Genomic DNA, 18,437 nt, shown 5'->3' with positions numbered 1-18,437 from the left:
TTGCAAAATTTTCACCACATTTCTGTTTTTTTACACAAATAAACACAAGTCATACCGAAGAAATTTTTATCACTATCATGAAGTAAATTATGTCATGAAAAAAAAACAGTTTCAGAATAACTGGGATACGTTGAAGCGTTCCAGAGTTATTACCTCATAAAGTGACAGTGGTAAGAATTGTAAAAATTGGCCCGTCATTAAAGTGCAAACTACCCTGGGGCGTAAAGGGGTTAAAAAGAAGATAATAGCTTTTGAGCTGGGCAGGTTTATCAGCTTCATACTTGTGATTTGTTTTTAAAAGTGGTAATGCTCTTTCATGTTCCTCATACTTTCTACCCAACAATCACATTAAAAATCTTAACTGCAGGGAATAACCTCATTCCTTATACATGACCACAATGTAGACCTGAAATTTACAGCAGATATAAGATGTGATTTTCAGAAGTGTCCATTAACAGGTTAATAGTAAGTGACCTTCTGCTCCTCAGCCCTCCCCTGTGTACACAATGCAAGGCCCACCCTTTAGTATAGTAGTACTAGTTTCCTTTCTCCCTTCCTGTTAGTCATGGCCTCTGCTGATCTGAGAGAAGAGCTGGACTGCTCCATCTGTCTGAGCACTTATACAGATCCTGTAATGCTGAGATGTGGACACAACTTCTGCCGGGTCTGTATTGGTCGTGTGCTGGATACACAGGACGGGTCTGGAGTTTATTCCTGTCCTGATTGCAGAGAAGAGTTTCGTATGCGGCCTACACCGATGAGGAACTTAGCTCTACATAATATAATGGAGACTTTCCTGTTTACTCAACCAACAAGGACCGAAATCGGGATCTGCTGCACTTACTGTGTGGACTCTCCGGTACCTGCTGTTAGATCCTGTCTACACTGTGAGGCTTCTCTGTGTGATAAACACCTGAGAGCTCACAGCAAATCACCAGAACACGTCTTATCTGATCCCAGCACTTCTCTGGAGAAAAGGAAATGTTCTGTCCACAAGAAGATCCTGGAATATTACTGCACTGAGGACGCTGCTTGTATATGTGTGTCCTGCAGTTTGGCCGGAGAACATCGGGGACATCGGGTGGAGATGCTGGATGAGGCCTATAAGAACAAACTGAGAAATGTCCTCCAGAAACTGATCACAAAGAGAGAAGAGGCTGAAGAAAGAGTCCGGAGTCTGGAGGAACAATGGAGAAAAGCTCAAGAACAAGCAGCTGGAGAAGCCGAGAGAGTCACTGCCCTGTGTACAGACATCAGGAGACGGGTGGACGACCTGGAGAAGAAGGTCCTGAGTGAGATCTCCAGGCAGGAAAAGGAAGAGTCACTGTCACTGTCTGCTCTGATCCATCAGCTGGAAATAAAGAAGGACGAGCTGTCCAGGAAGATGAGACACATTGAGGAGCTGTGTAACATGGCGGATCCACTGACTGTCCTACAGGATCCAGACACCGGTGACTTGTGTGATCCTGAGGAGGAGGGAGGTGATGAGGACACAGGGGGACATGATAAACAGCCCCATGATGGAGGTGACCTGGATGTGGCTGTGATCTCACACACATTGCACACATTATGTGACGTAATATCAGGTATAAGGAGCGGGATCTATGTGGGGGATCCTGCAGACATATTACTGGATGTAACTACAGCTGCTAATAATCTCCTTATATCAGACGACCTGAAAACTGCAACCGGGACAGAGGAGAATCAGAATCGTCCAGAAACAGCAGAGAGATTCCAGAATAATCAGGTGATGAGCAGGAGGGGATTTACCTCAGGACGACATTACTGTGACATAGAAGGCAGAAGATCAAAGGGTTGGATGGTGGGGATGTGTTATCCCAGTATAGACAGGAGGGGAGGTCAGTCACACATTGGATATAACAACAAGTCCTGGAGTTTGAGGATGTATAACAATCAATATTCAGTGATACATGACAGTAAAGAAATCCGACTACATGACAAGATCTCCAGTGAAAGGTTCAGGATATATCTGGATTATGAGGCCGGGCAGTTGTCCTTTTATGAGCTGTGTGAGCCCATCAGACACTTACACACCTTCACTGTAGCCTTCTCCGAGCCTCTTCATGCTGCATTTTGTGTATGGAGAGATTCTATAAAGATTTTGGGGGGAAGCAGAAACTGAAAGAAGCCGTCATGATCTTAGAATTCCAATTGAGACTGCTGTATCTTTATGCCAAATGTATTAATAAGACAGGGCTGCAGGTGATGATCCCTATATGACTGCTGTCCCTATGACTAAATTACATGGGGGAACATTCGCTGTCTAGTTCCTTATTGATTACTTTTAGTGCAGCTCTATATTTGACGATATTGGAAGTTTGGGGAATGCTGTCAGTGGCGTCTCTGTAGTCTTTTTGAATAATCCCCCATGTGTTGCAGCCATTATTCCTGGTAATACTACCAAAGTATTTGAAACATGTTTAGAAAGGTAAATTCATACCTTGAGCAGATTATTCGCAAGCAAAATATGCATGAAAATCCATCTGATTTTGGGACACGTATGGCTGTGGATTTCTCCGTAGTAATGAGTAAAAGCTGCTATGAAAATCTGTGATATTTTTAATTTTGACTTTAATCCGCTACAATTTTTTTACACAGTCAGTATATTGTGAGTAGTATTATACTGTTCTTTAACGTTGTAGTGCATTTTGTTGCAGATTTTCACCTGCAGGTTATATAATAAATTCTCATTTCACATACATAGAGATCTTTGTGCAGGGTTGGTTCACAATGTAGGCCATATGAGTGTAGCATGCATTTTGGGATGGTCACATTAAAGAGTCGTTTGTCATTAGGGAAAAAACCTACCGTATTTTGCGGATTATAAGACGCACCGGCTTATAAGACTCACCAAATTTTGGGATGGAAAATAGAACAAAATCATTTTTAAATAAAATGGTGGTGCGCATTATAATCCATTTTAATGGTAACTTACCTGGGGGGCGGTGGAGTGGGACCACAGAAGCCAGGCTTCAGGAGGTCGGCGGCAGCAGGAGTGGGATGATGCTGAGGGCCCCGTCTTCTCAGAATGGGCTGATTCAGGAGGTTGGCCGCGGCAGGATGAGTGGGGCGATGCAGTGGGCCTTGTCCTCTCAGAAGATGTCGTCAGATGTCCCCTCTCCCATGCATATCCCTGTGGTGTGCTTCAGGAAAATGGCCGTCTTTGGTGGTGCATGCTCAGATTGATATCTCTGGAGACAACCTCTCGTCCTAGATCTCCTGTGATCTCAATGAGCACATGCACTGTCTCCAGCGGACATTTTCACAAAGCCCACCTTGGCGATATGTGCGAGAGCGCGAACCTCCACTCACTGGCATTGACAGCATCGCCCCACTCCTCCTGCCGCTGACCTCCTGAATCGGTGACCTTGGCTCCTGTGAACCCGCTCCACCGCCGCCACCCCTCAGGTAACATACCTTCAGATTATAAAACGCACCCCCTCTTTCCTCCCAAATTTGGGGAATAAATGTGTGTTTTATAATCCGAAAAATATGGTATGTCTGGCACCAAGTAGTTCTTCACACTGTATGGCTTTACCAAATCATAATCAAGACGCAACACTCAGGAGAAAGGAGAACATAGCCAACTACAGCTTAGCCCAGGTTTCTCACTATGAGACATAACAGATATGTGTGATTACTGACACCTTTGAGCTTTCATCGCCTGACAGCCCCCCTCCCACTTAAGGGCAGTACAGCTGAGTTTAGCTTTGTCACATTACAAACCCTTCTATAAACTCTCCTCATAGTCCTGCCAGCTCAGTTTTACTGCGCTCACACACTTGGACTCCCAGGAAATGAAAACTCAGAGGTTTCACTAATCACACTTATATCTATTGTTCTCACAGTAACTTGTAATCGCTGTGTAAAATCAGCATGTCTGTCATTACATCTTATACAAGAGTAGCTTTTTTAAGTTATGGTGTGGGTGTGTCTTTTTTCTCCTGGACGTTGCTTCCTGATTATGATTGGATAACGTCATACATGGGGAAGAAGTACACCCCTCCCCATGAAGATGGCGAGGTTGATGCCCACTTGAATATAACCAAGATTAACTTGTTAGATGCCAAATACTTTGATTCCTAACATCTCTGCACCAAGGAGAAATTAAATTAAGAAAAACATTTTTTATTCTGCTCTGCAGTCACTATAATGTTGTACGACCAGTTCAAAAAGGAAAATTTGGTGAAAGGGCCTCATTGACGTTGAAGTCACAATGTATATTTGTCATTTCTCATTTGTCAATGTGGAGTCTTTTCTTTGTCTTGTATCAGAGTATTATTGTTTTGATAATGACTCAATCACATAAATGTGCCTTATTTTATACCAGTTTATCACTTTTGGGGACACCAGATCTAGCATGTAACTGCTGGATATTTTGGAGAGTTAATTAAAAACTAATATAATCAATGTGCTCCTGTGTTTTTTTTTTCTTATATTGTGTTTCATTGTTATGCATTACGTTGTTTCTCATTGCATACATTGATTACACAGCATGCTTGAAGTAAGGTCCAGCATCAAGACTGAAAGCACCTTGGGTTCATTGACAGTTCTCATCTCAAGTATGGTTCACTACTGTAATTGGAAATCAGAAATATATATCTCAGCAATAGAGCTTTAAAGTAATCTTTGTGTTTTACTACACCTTGCAGCTCTTTACTTAAAAGTGGTTCCCATACAAGTGCCCTCATTTTATGTGACTGCAGACTTGTGAATCCTCACACTGTACGCTGTAAGGATTGTATACTATGAGTTATTTTTAATGGTTTCAACACTCCAATTAATTAATACCAACTATTGATATAGTTTCAATCAGCTCTTTGAACCTTCCAAGAAGGTCATTGAAACTTGTTTCAACCAGATGGTCAAATTGTCCAAGCAGAGCAAATAACTGGCTTAAGGGCCTGTCACACTAAGAGATATCGCTAGCAATATCGCTATAACTAGTGACGTTATAGCGATATTGCTAGCGATATCTCTGTGTCTGATACTTACCAGCGACCCGCTCCCCCGCTGGTTATCGCTGATCGCGCGAGAACGTTCAGGACTGTTTCTCGTCGTCAGCTTCCTGCGGCGCTTCCTGTGCAGAGACGAGCGTGGAGCCGGGCGGGAGGACGCAGGATCGCCTAGTGTGACAGGTAAGTAGCGATCCCCGTCCCCAGCGATGTCGCTAGTGAGATCTGCCTGTGTGGCAGCTCACTAGCGACTACTTAGCGATGTACCAGCGATCCTGACCGCGTCATATCGCTGGTCGGGATCGCTGGTACATCGCTAAGTGTGACAGTACCTTTACACTTATCTACCAACAAAGGACCTTCATTGCCATAATTAGATTGGGTGGGTAAACATTCCTCCGAAGCCCCTCCTCCAGCTTGCTGTATTTCTGCCATGTGGCACACATGAGGCCCCCTCTAGCTTCCTGTATTATATACTGGTTAAAATAGGTATTGAGGGGATGTGTTTATAGCCAATGGACAATAGTCTTGTGACATCATTCCCCATATGGTGGGGCTGGACACACCTTGTAGCTGGACATTTTTAAAAGAACTAGGACATGTTCTCGTTCTCTTGGCTCATGAAGGATGACTGGTCGACGTCTATCTGAATAATGTAGCATATGAATAATGCTTGTTTCTGATTAATGCATATGTATTTATAGTTTTATACTGTTTATTATGTGATCTTATCACTTATTAAGTAAATCAATTTAGTAAATTCAGTTCTTGTGTGAGCATTTTCTTATTCATCACAATCCATTGGAACCCTTACAATACAGGATTCTCTGGCGACGGGTGACTGCAGGTATGCAATTTACGTACTTCCAGCCACATTCCGACTAGACTTGTTCAACCTCACTCAATACACTTGAATCGAGCGAAGCCGTGCCCCATCTAGTCGGCTTGTGACCGCATGTATGCAAATTGCAAAATCACTAGATAATGCTCACAGTGTGCACAATATGAGAATTCAGAATTCTGTGGTCACTGAGTAACCTATACAAAAATATACTGACCTCAAATGATATTAAGTCCAATACCTTAAAGTTGTTGTCATGCAGTTGTTCCTCAAAAAACTGCCTTAATTCCCTCAATCAAAAAAAATGGCACAGAGCTTGATTTTCATTAGTTCATTACTTATCTTTTATCCATATTATAATACATTCAGGCTGTGTGCCCACGTTGCGTTTTTTAAGCGTTTCCGCAGCGCTTTTAGACAAGCGTTTCTGCTGCGGAAACGCTTAAGAAAAGCATCTAATGTAATAGAATGGAAAACGCACATGTTGTGCTAATGGTGCGTTTTTTTTCCGCTGCGGAAACGCTTAGCGGAAAAAAGCAGCATGTTTATTAATTGTGCGGAATCGCATGCGATTCCGCATACATACACTGTAATTGCAAGAACGCATAGGAAAACGCATGTCAAAACGCTTGACAATCGCGTCAAAAACGCGTGTCAAAAAGCACATGCGTTTTCCCTGGCAAGGGCACGCATTTCTGCTCAGGAAAAAAACGCTTGAAAAGCGCTACATGGGCACATAGCCTCAAAGTACTTGAATATTAGCAAATAATTATAATAATCACCTCTTGTGAATAAAACCTCCAAACAGCAATGCGGGCTTTGGATCAGCTCCAATCTGCAATAAGGGCATTGTTGTGGACATTCCAAGGTGAACAAGGGACTGTCTATTGTCTTTATTCAGGTATCCTTTTCTGGACTGCTTAGGATTCGTTGGATTACTTCGGACCTGCATGGGATTTTTTTTTTTTTTTATAAATTGGTGAATGAGGGATAGTGTGGGGGTGTCTTTATTTAAATAAAGTGTTTGTTTTATTTCTGTGTGTGTTTTTAATGTTTATTACTGGGCTAGTAATGGGGGTGTCTGATAGATACCTCTCCATTACTAACCTCAGGGGTTGATGGCAGATGTGATTTTTGACAAATCACAGCTGTCATCAATCGAAACTAACATTACCCTGATTGCCACAACACCAGGGCAATTGGGAAGAGCCAGGCAAAGCGCCTCATGTGATGCAGGCTGCAGGCTCATATTTATTGGCTGAGAAGGGCCCAATAAACATGGACCTTCCCATGATAATTTATGCCTGCCGCTGTCTGCTTTACCTTGGCTGGTTATCAAAAAATAGGGGGGACCCTACATAATTTTTTTAACATTTAAACCAGGCTAAAGACACCTGCGTAACTTCACTTACAGCGCATATGCTTTTTTAAACTGTGGTTTTACTTAATCTAATGCATGACTATGGGAAAATTCCGCACAAAAGATTGAGCATTCTCCAAAAGAAATTGACATGCTGCCGCTTGGAAACCCACACCGCAGTTGAGTTTACGCAGAGTAAAAAAAGAAGCACAGTTAGCATCAGATTTCTATTAATCCCATCCACTGTGCATGTACTATACAATGCAGCATTTTGGAAGCAGCAAAAATACGCTGAGTCCAGAACTCTAGTATTACTGATCGTGGACCCGCAACCTAAGGGCTGGAGGAGGCATTTTGTTTGTTTTTTTTAATTTTGCCTTACAAGAAATAACATTTCCTAACATTTTTTTCTTATAAAATCCATTTTATCTTTTGTTTTGTATGTTTTATTATTAGTCTGTAAAAGTGGCGTAATACGCTCAACATCTGGAAGAACTATTGAGTAGATAATAGGGAGTGAGTACAACAATTTGATCTGTCCATTTGTGGATCATTTTCAGAGTTTAAATCACCCCCTAGAATTATGTTTTGAGGGTTTCTCTGTTGTGGAACGGCTAGATTAGGGAGAAAGGTAGGATAAGGGTCCCGTTACATTTAGCGATGCACCAGCGATCCCAACAACGATACGACCCGGTCAGGATTGCTGGTGCATCGCTAAATGGTCGCTAGTGAGCTGCCAAACAGGCAGATCTCACCAGCGATCCATTGGGTGTCGCTGTTACCTGTCACGTCACACCGTAGCCATTCTGATGACTTCCGCCTGCGTCCATGAGATCTGCGACGTCGCTAGTCGGCGCCGAACACAGCGATGCATGCCGGCCAGTGGGGTGCCAACGACGAAGAAATTGTCCAGGCCATTCGAGCATGATCAGCGAAAACCAGCAGGGGGGGCAGTTGCAGGTATGTGTCACACAAAGCGAAATCGCTGTTGCGTCACAAAATCGGTGACGCTTTGGCGATATCGCTATGTGAGAAAGGCCCTTAAGGCTGATTAGGGGCATATACAGTACACATAAACTGTTGACTAGCAGGCATCTAAGTAGCTTTCAGTGTGGAATTTTTCCCTTTCACCCAGTGTGTCTGTTGTAAGTAGATAATGTCAGGGGTCATACCTTTCAAATGGTTAAGAAGCTTTCTATGTTTAAAACCAGGCCTGCTGTGTTTCATGAAATAATCTTAAAATAAGAGGAGATTGTCTAACGTGGTGACGTATTATTGCTTGACATACTCATCTTTGATGTCTTGATAAAGGGTTTAATCTGCTAAGGGTAATACATTCAGTCAGGATTCTTTCTCCAAGCGGGTGAAGAAAACCAGGGCTTTGTTTTAAGACTACAAGGAAGAAGAGCCACGCACCATTGGAGAACCTCTGAAATGGAAGAATGGGCATAATGAAATTAATAAAGAAAAACATCACTTATGAAGAGATAACAAAACCAGTAACTATGATTAATTATATCTGGCCATGAAGCCGTTAACCCCTTGATGACCTTGTGATTTTCCATTTTCGTTTTTTGCTCCCCTTCTTCCCAGAGCCATAACTTTTTTTATTTTACGACACCCTTGATTTTACAATATAGTATGCTGGAAACCGGGCAAAAAATTCCAAGTGTGGTGAACTTTCAAAAAAGTGGAATTCCACCATTATTTAATTTTTTTTTACCATGCTAACTAAAAGCTAAAACTGACCTGCCATTATGATTCTCCAGGTCATTACAAGTTGGCAGATACTAAACATGGGTAGGCTTTTTTTTATTTAAGTGGTGAAAAATAAAAGTGTCATTTTCCAAAACCTGTAGCGTCTCCATTTTTCAGGATCTGGGGCCGGGTGAGGGCTTATTTTTTTGCATGCCGAGCTGATGTTTTCATTGATACCATTTTGGGATAGATATGTTGTTTTGATTGCCTGTAATTGCATTTTATTGCAACGTTACGGTGCCCAAAAAACGTAATTCTAGGGGGTTGATTTTTTTTCTCGTTGCGCTGTTTACCGTTCGTATTAATTTAGTTTGTGTTTTGATAGATCGGACATTTCTGAACTCACCAATAGCAAATATGTGTATTTTTTATTGTTTTGTTTTTTGAATTGGGCAAAATTTGGAATTTTAGTTTGGCTGGATATAACAGCTGGAACATCATAGAGTTGTCATGAAGGTATCGATAAACGGGTGAGAGGCCTTTATAATTTTTAGTGACTGAATAGGAAAAATCCTAAAAAATAAGGATAGGGTTGTTTTTAAATGTTAGTGAGTTCATCTTATGGTACTCTCTCCATATTTGTTCTTTAATGGACCAGTTTAGGAATCTAGCAATGACCAGACACGGATGACCTCATCCATGTTCCCTAGTAGGACTTAATGCGATGGTCTTTCTTCAACCATCAGTGAGTCTGGAGTGACGGGAAGTTGCAAAGCTTGTATTAGATCAGTGGTGAGAAAGGGGATTAGATTTTTTCCAAAAATATTTTCTGGGACACCAATGAATCGGAGGTTATTCTGCCTCTCGTTATTTTCTAGGTCCTCCAACATGTCATGGAGGGAAGTTTCTTCTCTTTGACTATTGGTGGAAGCCTGAGTCAAAGAGGCGATTTTAGTTTCACAATCATTGACCCTGTTCTCCAGTTCAACAATTTTTTGTGCATTTGTTGTAATCTGGGATAGAGCCGAATTGACAGATGCATAGGGAACATCTAATCTCTTATCAAAGAGTGGTATGAGGAGTCTCCAGATGTCTTGAGAGACAGCAGTCGCTTATAGGTTTTCTGCTGCAGGGGAAGCTAGAGGAGTGTAGCATGTTGACCTTTAAATGTCCTCAACAGTTAAAAGTTCAGGCAAGGCCTCTTTCTTTCTGACAACATTATAATTTGAGACTGTCAGTAGTTGCTTAACATTATTATTTTTGCAATCTTTATTTTTCTGGATGGTAGAAGATAAAGGTGTTTCCAAACCGGCAGATCAGGTTGACTTTTGCGAAACGAAGTGAGATGAATTTTATTGCTTTGACAAGTATTTTTCGATACTCATTGGTTTATAGGGCTCAATGACTCTTAGGAGGTCATCAAAAAAATGCATAAAATGTAAGGAGAGACATTTTTTGTGTAAACAAATCACAGGAGATAAATGAACAACTCAGAAGAATGGTGTGCTACTAAAAGAAGTAATACAAAAGATGAAAGATCTCGCTCCAATCTCCCGTTCATTTACTCTCCTCTTGAGTTGACAGGTGATGCGAGGTGATTGAAATTGTATAAATTTAGGAAATGATGTTACCTGTATCAGTTACTGAGCTGTAGTTTTGCACTAAAAATGTACATTGTTCAAGTCACAAATAATAATGTTCAAACTAGGGTGTCAAATTCTGAGCTTGCACACAAAAAAATGCTGTTTCAGAATCATTTAGTTATTGGCATTGCAAATACACAATCCAAGTTCCAAGGATATGAGTTATAAAAAAAAAGACATCAACAAACTGGAGCAAGTTCAGAAAAGAGCGACCAGAATGGTGACCGGTCTGCAAACCCTGTCTTATGAGGAAAGGTTGCAGGATTTGGGAATGTTTAGCCTGCAAAAGAGAAGACTGAGAGGAGACTTAATAGCTGTCTACAAATATCTCAAGGGCTGTCACATTGCAGAAGGATCATCTTTATTCTCATTTGCACAAGGAAAGACTAGAAGCAATGGGATGAAACTGAATGGAAGGAGACACAGATTAGATATCAGAAAAAACATTTTGACAGTTAGTGATCAATGAGTGGAACAGGCTGCCACGAGAGGTGGTGAGTTCTCCTTCAATAGAAGTCTTCAAACAGAGGCTGGACAGATATCTGTCTGGGATGATTCAGCGAATCCTGCTTTGAGCAGGGGGTTGGACCAGATGGCCCAGGAGGTCCCTTCCAACTCTACGATTCTATGATTCTATGTCAGTGTGTTTCTACGGACTGTGTCCTTGGGCAAAATACGACGACAAGTCCATTTTTTAACAGCACGGGCCGCAAAACGTCCCGCACACGTGAACTCTGATGACACACCAAACTCCGTCACTAGAAATGTACTGCAGAATTTTATATAGTGCTCCATCATCATGCCTATGTCCGATTCATTACATTTCTTTTTTGTCTTGTGGTATTCGTTGCTGTTTTTGTTCCAGATTTTTCAAAGTGGCGCACACAGTTCATGAATTTTGCAATAGCTTCAATGAATAATTCCGTGGCCTTGCTGATAGCAAACACAGCCTCCTGACTGGCCAGAGACACGTCCGAGTCGAACTTTATCACAGACTTTATCCGAGACTTTGGAAGTGTGGCAAACTTCTGCGAGGCCACTGGCTGTGCTGGTGCCACCGAATTCTCGGGGTGTCCCGTGTCAGCACAATATAACTCCAAGTAAATTTAACCTCTGTGAAATCAAACTGTCCACTTAGGAAGCAACACTGATTGACAATCAATTTTACATGTTGTTGTGCAAATGGAATAGACAACAGATGGAAATTATTGGCAATTATCAAGACACACTCAATAAAGGAGTGGTTCTGCAGGTGGGGACCACAGACCACATCTCAGTACCTATGCATTCTGGCTGATGTTTTGGTCACTTTTGAATGTTGGTTGTGCTTTCACATAAGACGGACTCTACAACCCACACAAGTGGCTCAGGTAGTGAAGCTCATCCAGGATGGCACATCAATGCGAGGTGTGGCAAGAAGGTTTGCTGTGTCTGTCATCATAGTGTCCAGAGGCTGGAGGCGCTACCAGGAGACAGGCCGGTACACCAGGAGATGTGGAGGGGGCTGTAGGAGGGCAACAACCCAGCAGCAGGACCGCTACCTCAGCCTTTGTGCAAGGAGGAACAGGAGGAGCACTGCCAGAGCCCTGCAAAATGACCTTCAGCAGGCCACAAATGTGCATGTGTCTGCACAAACGGTTAGAAACCAACTCCAAGAGGATGGTCTGAGTGCCCTACGTCCACATATGGGGTTGTGCTCACAGCCCAACACCATGCGGCCCTCCAAAGAAATGCCACCCCACACCATTACTGACACTCTGCCAAACTGGTCATGCTGAAGGATGTCGCAGGCAACAGATCACTCTCCATGGCATCTCCAGACTCTGTCACGTCTGTCACATGTGCTCAGTGTGAACCTGCTTTCATCTGTGAAGAGCACAGGGCACCAGTGGCGAATTTGCCAATCCTGGTGTTCTTATTATTATTAATATTTAATTATATAGCGCCATTGATTCCATGGTGCTGTACATGAGAAGGGGTTATGTTGTGAGTTCATTTTCCCCTTCACCGTTGATGTCTGATGAACTCCCTCTGCTGGTGAAGAAAGGTAGTGAAATTAATTGGGTTGAGAAGAACCTGTCATCTGAACAGGTGGAGCCTGATTGGACACCCGGAATCACTGAGTGGATATAAGGCAGCCGACACCCTACAGGGGTGCTGGTGATCCTTTCTGCTCTGAGCTCTTGCAACCAGTTAGTCCTGTCTACTGAAAGCTAAGTTTTTGCTCTCTTATTTTCCATGAGATTTTGTCTGTTTGCTTCATGTTTTGTGTTCAGCCTGCATTTGTTGGGACGGGCTGAGCTCCATTTTTGTCTCTGATCAGTTTATCTCTTTGCTCTGTTTTCAGAATATACCTGAGTGCTGATATAGTGATTTTGAAGTCTAGCGACTTCAGGGCCTTTTTCCCTATCAGACGGTTGGGACATTTTTGGTAGGGTTTTTTGCGGATTGCAGCCAGCATCTTTTCTGTCCTTTCCTATTTAGTTAGTTGGGCCCCATCGTTTGCTCAACCTGTCTTTCTGTCTGTGTTTGTGTTTTCATCTGCTTTTCACCAACAATACATGTTGGGGGCTGTCTATTGCTTTGGGGTCTGCTCTGGGGCAGTTTAGATTTCCCCTTTCTTTCTTTAGGCTTATTTAGTTCTCCGGCTGTGAATAAGGGGTCTAGGGGACCGTAGGAACCCCCCACGGCTACTGTTAGTTGTGGTGAATAGGATCAGGGGTCTGCAATCCGATAGCTACCAACCTCTCCGGTTTTCTGGACTTAGCTTGTATTTTTGTTTTTTCCTCCTTCGGTGACTCATTCATAACAGGGTTACATTTAAATTACAGATATCACTTACAGTAAACAAACTAACAATCACAGACTGATATAGAGGGGAGAAAGGACCCTGCCCTTTCGGGCTTACATGCTACAGGATGGGGAAGGAGACAGTAGGTTGGGGGGGTTGCAGCAGCTCCAGTGATGTTGAGGTGGTAGCTCCAGTATTGGCGAGGGGGTAGGGGGGATCATTGCAGGCTGTAGGCTTTCCTGAAGAGATGGGTTTTCGGGTTCCGGCTGAAGGATCTGACTGTGGTTGATAGCCAGAGGTGTTGGGGCAAAGAATTCCAGAGGATGGGGGCTATGCGGGAGAAGTCTTGGAGGCGGTTGGGTGAGGAGCGAATAAGTGTGGAGGAGAGGAGGTCTTGGGAGGATCGGAGATTACGTGAGGGAAGATATCGGGAGATTAATTCAGAGATATATGGAGGAGACAGGTTATAGATGGCCTTGTAGGTCAGTATTAGTAATTTGAATTGGATATTCTGAGGGAGTGGGAACCAGTGAAGAGATTTGCAGAGGGGAGAAGCGGGGAAGTAGCGAGGAGAGAGATGAATTAGTTGGACAGCAGAGTTAAGGATGGACTGAAGAGGTGCGAGGGTATTAGCAGGGAGGCCACAGAAAAGGATGTTGCAATAGTCGAGACGGGAGATGATGAGGGCATGCACAAGCATTTTAGTAGAGTGAGGGTTGAGGAAGGAACGGATTCTGGAAATATTTTTGAGATGGAGGCGGCAGGAGGTGGAGAGAGCTTGGATGTGTGGTTTGAAGGACAGGGAAGACTCAAGGGCTACTCCGAGGCAGCGGACCTCCAGTACGGGGGAAAGCGTGATGTCGTCAATTGTTATAGATAGGTCAGGTAAGGAAGATCTGTGAGACGGGGGAAAGATGATCTGTTCAGATTTGTCCACATTCAGTTTGAGGAAGCGGGAGAAGAAGGAGGATATGGCTAATAGACACTCCGGGATTTTGGAGAGCAGAGAGGTGACGTCTGGGCCAGAGAGGTAGATCTGAGTATCATCGGCATAAAGGTGGTACTGGAATCCATGGGACTTTATGAGTTGCCCCAAGCCAAGTGTATAGATTGAGAAGAGTAGGGGTCCAAGAACAGAGCCTTGGGGGACTCCAAGAGAGAGAGGGTGGGATGAGGAGATAGTGTGGGAGTGGGAGACGCTGAATGTGCGGTTGGAGAGGTATGAGGAGATCCAGGATAGGGCAAGGTTTTTGATGCCAGAGGAAGAGAGGATCTGTAGTAGGAGGCAGTGGTCAACTGTGTTGAAGGCAGAGGACAGGTCTAGAAGGAGGAGTATAGAGTATTGTTCCGTCCTTTTGGCTGTAAGTAGGTCATTAGTAATTTTGGTCAGGGCTGTCTCAGTGGAGTGATGGGGCGGAAACCAGATTGTAGATTGTCAAAGAGCAGGTTAGGTGAGAGATGGGAGGAAAGTTCAGCGTGGACATGCTGCTCTAGGAGTTTGAAAGCGAATGGGAGCAGAGATATTGGGCGATAGCTGGACATAGCGCTAGTGTTCTGTGGCAAGTGCCAAGCATCCTGCATGGTGTTGGGCTGTGAGCACAACCCCCATCTGTGGACGTCAGCTGAGTCTCATTGCCACTCCCAGCATGGTATGATTGGGCTCACATGCTGAATCAGCATGAGAAAATAATCGCAGCTATAAGCTGCCCCATAGAATAATGCTGGGCAGAGTTATGCAATGCTTTATCGCATAGCACTCGGCCGTGTTATACGGTAGTGTGCCTCTGGCCTACAAATCTTAAGCTTAAGTAATAACATTTAAACATAATGTAGACCCAAAAATTACAGCATATATAAATTGTAACTTTCAAGTGTCCATTAACAGGTTAATAGTAAATGATCTCATGCTGATCATCCCTCCCCTGTGTACACAAGTATAAAGCCCACCCTTTTGAGCGGGAGAAAAATGTAGATTTGTTTCTTTCCCTGTCAGCCATGGCGTCTGCTGATCTGAGAGAAGAGCTGGACTGCTCCATCTGTCTGAGCACTTATACAGATCCTGTAATGCTGAGATGTGGACACAACTTCTGCCGGGTCTGTATTGATCGTGTGCTGGATACACAGGACGAGTCTGGAGTTTATTTCTGTCCTGATTGCAGAATAGAGTTTCCGGAGCGGCCGGCACTGATGAGGAACTTAGCTCTGCGTAACATCATGGAGAATTTCCTGTTTACTCCACCAACACAGATGGAGACTGGGATCTGCTGCACTTACTGTGTGGACTCTCCGGTACCTGCTGTTAGATCCTGTCTACACTGTGAGGCTTCTCTGTGTGATAAACACCTGAGAGCTCACAGCAAATCAGCAGAACACGTCTTATCTGATCCCAGCACTTCTCTGGAGAAAAGGAAATGTTCTGTCCATAAGAAGATCCTGGAATATTACTGCACTGAGGACGCTGCTTGTATCTGTGTGTCCTGCAGTTTGGCCGGAGAACATCGGGGACACCGGGTGGAGATTCTGGATGAGGCCTATAAGAAAAATAAGAACAAAATGAGAAATGTCCTCCAGAAACTGATCACAAAGAGAGAAGAGACTGAGGAAAGAGTCCGGAGTCTGGAGAAACAATGGAGAAAAGCTCAAGAACAAGCAGCTGGAGAAGCCGAGAGAGTCACTGCCCTGTGTACAGACATCAGGAGACGGGTGGACGACCTGGAGAAGAAGGTCCTGAGTGAGATCTCCAGGCAGGAAAAGGAAGAGTCACTGTCACTGTCTGCTCTGATCTATCAGCTGGAAATAAAGAAGGACGAGCTGTCCAGGAAGATGAGACACATTGAGGAGCTGTGTAACATGACGGATCCACTGACTGTCCTACAGGAACCAGACACCGGTGACTTGTGTGATCCTGAGGAGGGAGGTGATGAGGACACAGGGGGACATGATAAACAGCCCCATGATGGAGGTGACCTGGATGTGGCTGTGATCTCACACACATTACACACATTATGTGACGTAGTAACAGGTATAAGGAGCGGGATCTATGTGGGGGATCCTGCAGACATATTACTGGATGTAACAACTGCTGGTAATAATCTCCTTATATCAGACGACCTGAAAACTGCGACCAGGACAAGAGAGAAGCAGAAACGTCCAGAAACAGCAGAGAGATTCCAGGATTATCAGGTGATGAGCAGGAGGGGATTTACCTCAGGACGACATTACTGGGAGGTGGACATCAGTAAAGCTGGTCGTTGGGGTGTAGGGATGTGTTATTCTGGTATAGACAGGAGGGGGCATCAGTCATACATTGGATATAATAACAAGTCCTGGAGTTTGTGGAGATATAATAATCAGTATTTAGTTATACATGACAGTAAACAGATTCGGTTACCTGGTAATATCTTCTGTAATAAATTCAAGATATGTCTGGATTATGAGGCCGGGCAGTTGTCCTTTTACGAGCTGTGTGACCCCACCAGACACTTACACACCTTCACTATTACCTTCTCGCAGCCACTACATGCTGCGTTATGTGTATGTGACTGTTCTATAAAGATCTTAGGAGGAAGCAGAAAGTGGAAGAAATCATTATAACTTTATGCCGTAGACTCCTACATCATTCTGCCAACGGGATTAATAAGAAGACAGGGTTGCATGGAATGATTCCTATACGACTGCTGAGCCTATCACTATATCTCAAGGGTGGATGATCCGCTGTCTAGAGGCGATATTGAAAATTTGGGGACTGATGCCAATATGTGTCTCTGTAATCCCTGTAGATAATCCACCTATGTGTCATAGACATCATTCTTAGTAAAGATCCAGCAAGTAAACAATCTCTGCTTGAAAGTAGCCATGGTTTATAAGGGTACATTTACTCATTGAGTAGATCTTCCTGAAGTAAATCTGCATTAAAGTCTGCACTTAGGCTATGGGCACACAACGCCTTTTTCAGGCAGGTACACTCAACAATCTCCCTTACAATATGGTTGAAAATGCTAAAAACATTGAAAATAAGTACCACCATGTCAAAATGACTTGAAGTGCATATGTTCAGTCTTTTTGAGCTTCTTTTAGCCACTCAATTATTTCAATCACAGCCAGGGACGTATTTACCACAAGCAACTTGTGGGCACGTGCCTAGGGCGCCAGAATGTGTGTTTCTTTTTTTTTAAGTCCGGGGTCAGTAAGTCTTCCGGCAGCATTATCCTGAAGCATCTTCTGCTTCAAAAACTCAGCCGGTACGCTGGCGTTTATAAGACACTATGTGCACATACCCTTCAGTTAAGTGTACATGACGTCTTTAAAACTCAGGTGAACTCACCAAACTTAAGAATACGCCAGAAAACTTTTTTTTTATTAAAGTGTCTTTTGTGTCATCTATGTTCGGTCGTAATCCGGAGTCACACTACCGCGGACAAGTGTTACTCTATGGGGCAGCTCACATCAGCGTTTATTTTCTCAGCTGTATTCAGCGTGCGTGTAAAATCTCAGCATGCTGCGATTGTCACCGAGACTCGCCAATTCAAGCATATGGGTGCGAGAATAAAAAAATTGCACAGCACTTGGACCATGTGAGTACTGTCCAATTTTTACGCACCGTTGTCCTTTGAAAAGCCTGAAATTCATGCGCCGCGTACAGTAAAATCACACTGACAGGTTAGAATAGAATAGATAGAATCGATATATGCACAGAATATATCTATATATAGATGTCAGTGACACACAAATATATATACTGTACATTATATGTATATATTAAATAGATGGATAGAATTAAAGCCGGCAATTCATCTACCGTGTAGTGTAAAATCACAGCGAGACAACAGGATAGAAGAGGTGGATTACATACAGTAAATACACATAGAATATATAGATATACAGATGTTAGTGACAAATACAATTAGTGCAGTGTGTGTGTGCAGTTTACTGTACATTTAACTATTAAAAGATTATTTGTCTGAAAAAAATGGCGTGAGATCCCATGTAATTTTCTTAACCAGCAGAGGGAAAGCCAATGGCTGAGGGTCAATGTTTATAACATGGGACGGGGGTAATACGCATGGAGCTTCCCAGCTATTAATATCAGCTTAGACTGCATACTTAGCCTTTACTGGCTATTAAAATG

The 18,437-nt window shown here is 43.2% G+C and overlaps 2 protein-coding genes across 2 annotated transcripts in view; both read left to right on the top strand.

The window, feature by feature from the left end:
• The first annotated feature begins 544 nt into the window (after window positions 1-544).
• LOC141083353 (E3 ubiquitin/ISG15 ligase TRIM25-like) lies at window positions 545-4,431 on the top strand. The gene has a single exon (XM_073567563.1). The coding sequence runs from the start codon at window positions 566-568 to the stop codon at window positions 2,141-2,143; it is 1,578 nt and encodes a 525-aa protein (XP_073423664.1). The 5' UTR covers window positions 545-565; the 3' UTR covers window positions 2,144-4,431.
• A 10,558-nt stretch (window positions 4,432-14,989) lies between these two features.
• Window positions 14,990-18,437, top strand: part of LOC141083352 (E3 ubiquitin-protein ligase TRIM58-like) — a 4,927-nt gene continuing 1,479 nt past the window's right edge. Inside the window, exon 1 of the mRNA XM_073567562.1 lies at window positions 14,990-18,437. This exon is cut by the window's right edge and continues 1,479 nt beyond it. Coding sequence (XP_073423663.1) covers window positions 15,305-16,903 — 1,599 coding nt within the window. The 5' untranslated portion in view covers window positions 14,990-15,304 and the 3' untranslated portion in view covers window positions 16,904-18,437.

Source organism: Dendrobates tinctorius, unplaced genomic scaffold, assembly GCF_039654945.1.
Source record: "Dendrobates tinctorius isolate UK_male_01 unplaced genomic scaffold, ASM3965494v1 ptg000020l, whole genome shotgun sequence".
NCBI lineage: Eukaryota > Metazoa > Chordata > Amphibia > Anura > Dendrobatidae > Dendrobates > Dendrobates tinctorius.
The sequence above is the reverse complement of the archived record's forward strand: the minus strand, read 5'-3'. Positions and strand labels throughout refer to the sequence as shown.

Coding starts and splice junctions, on each gene's coding strand:
- LOC141083353 (XM_073567563.1), top strand. CDS start 566: ATGGCCTCTGCTGATCTGAGAGAAGAGCTGGACTGCTCCATCTGTCTG.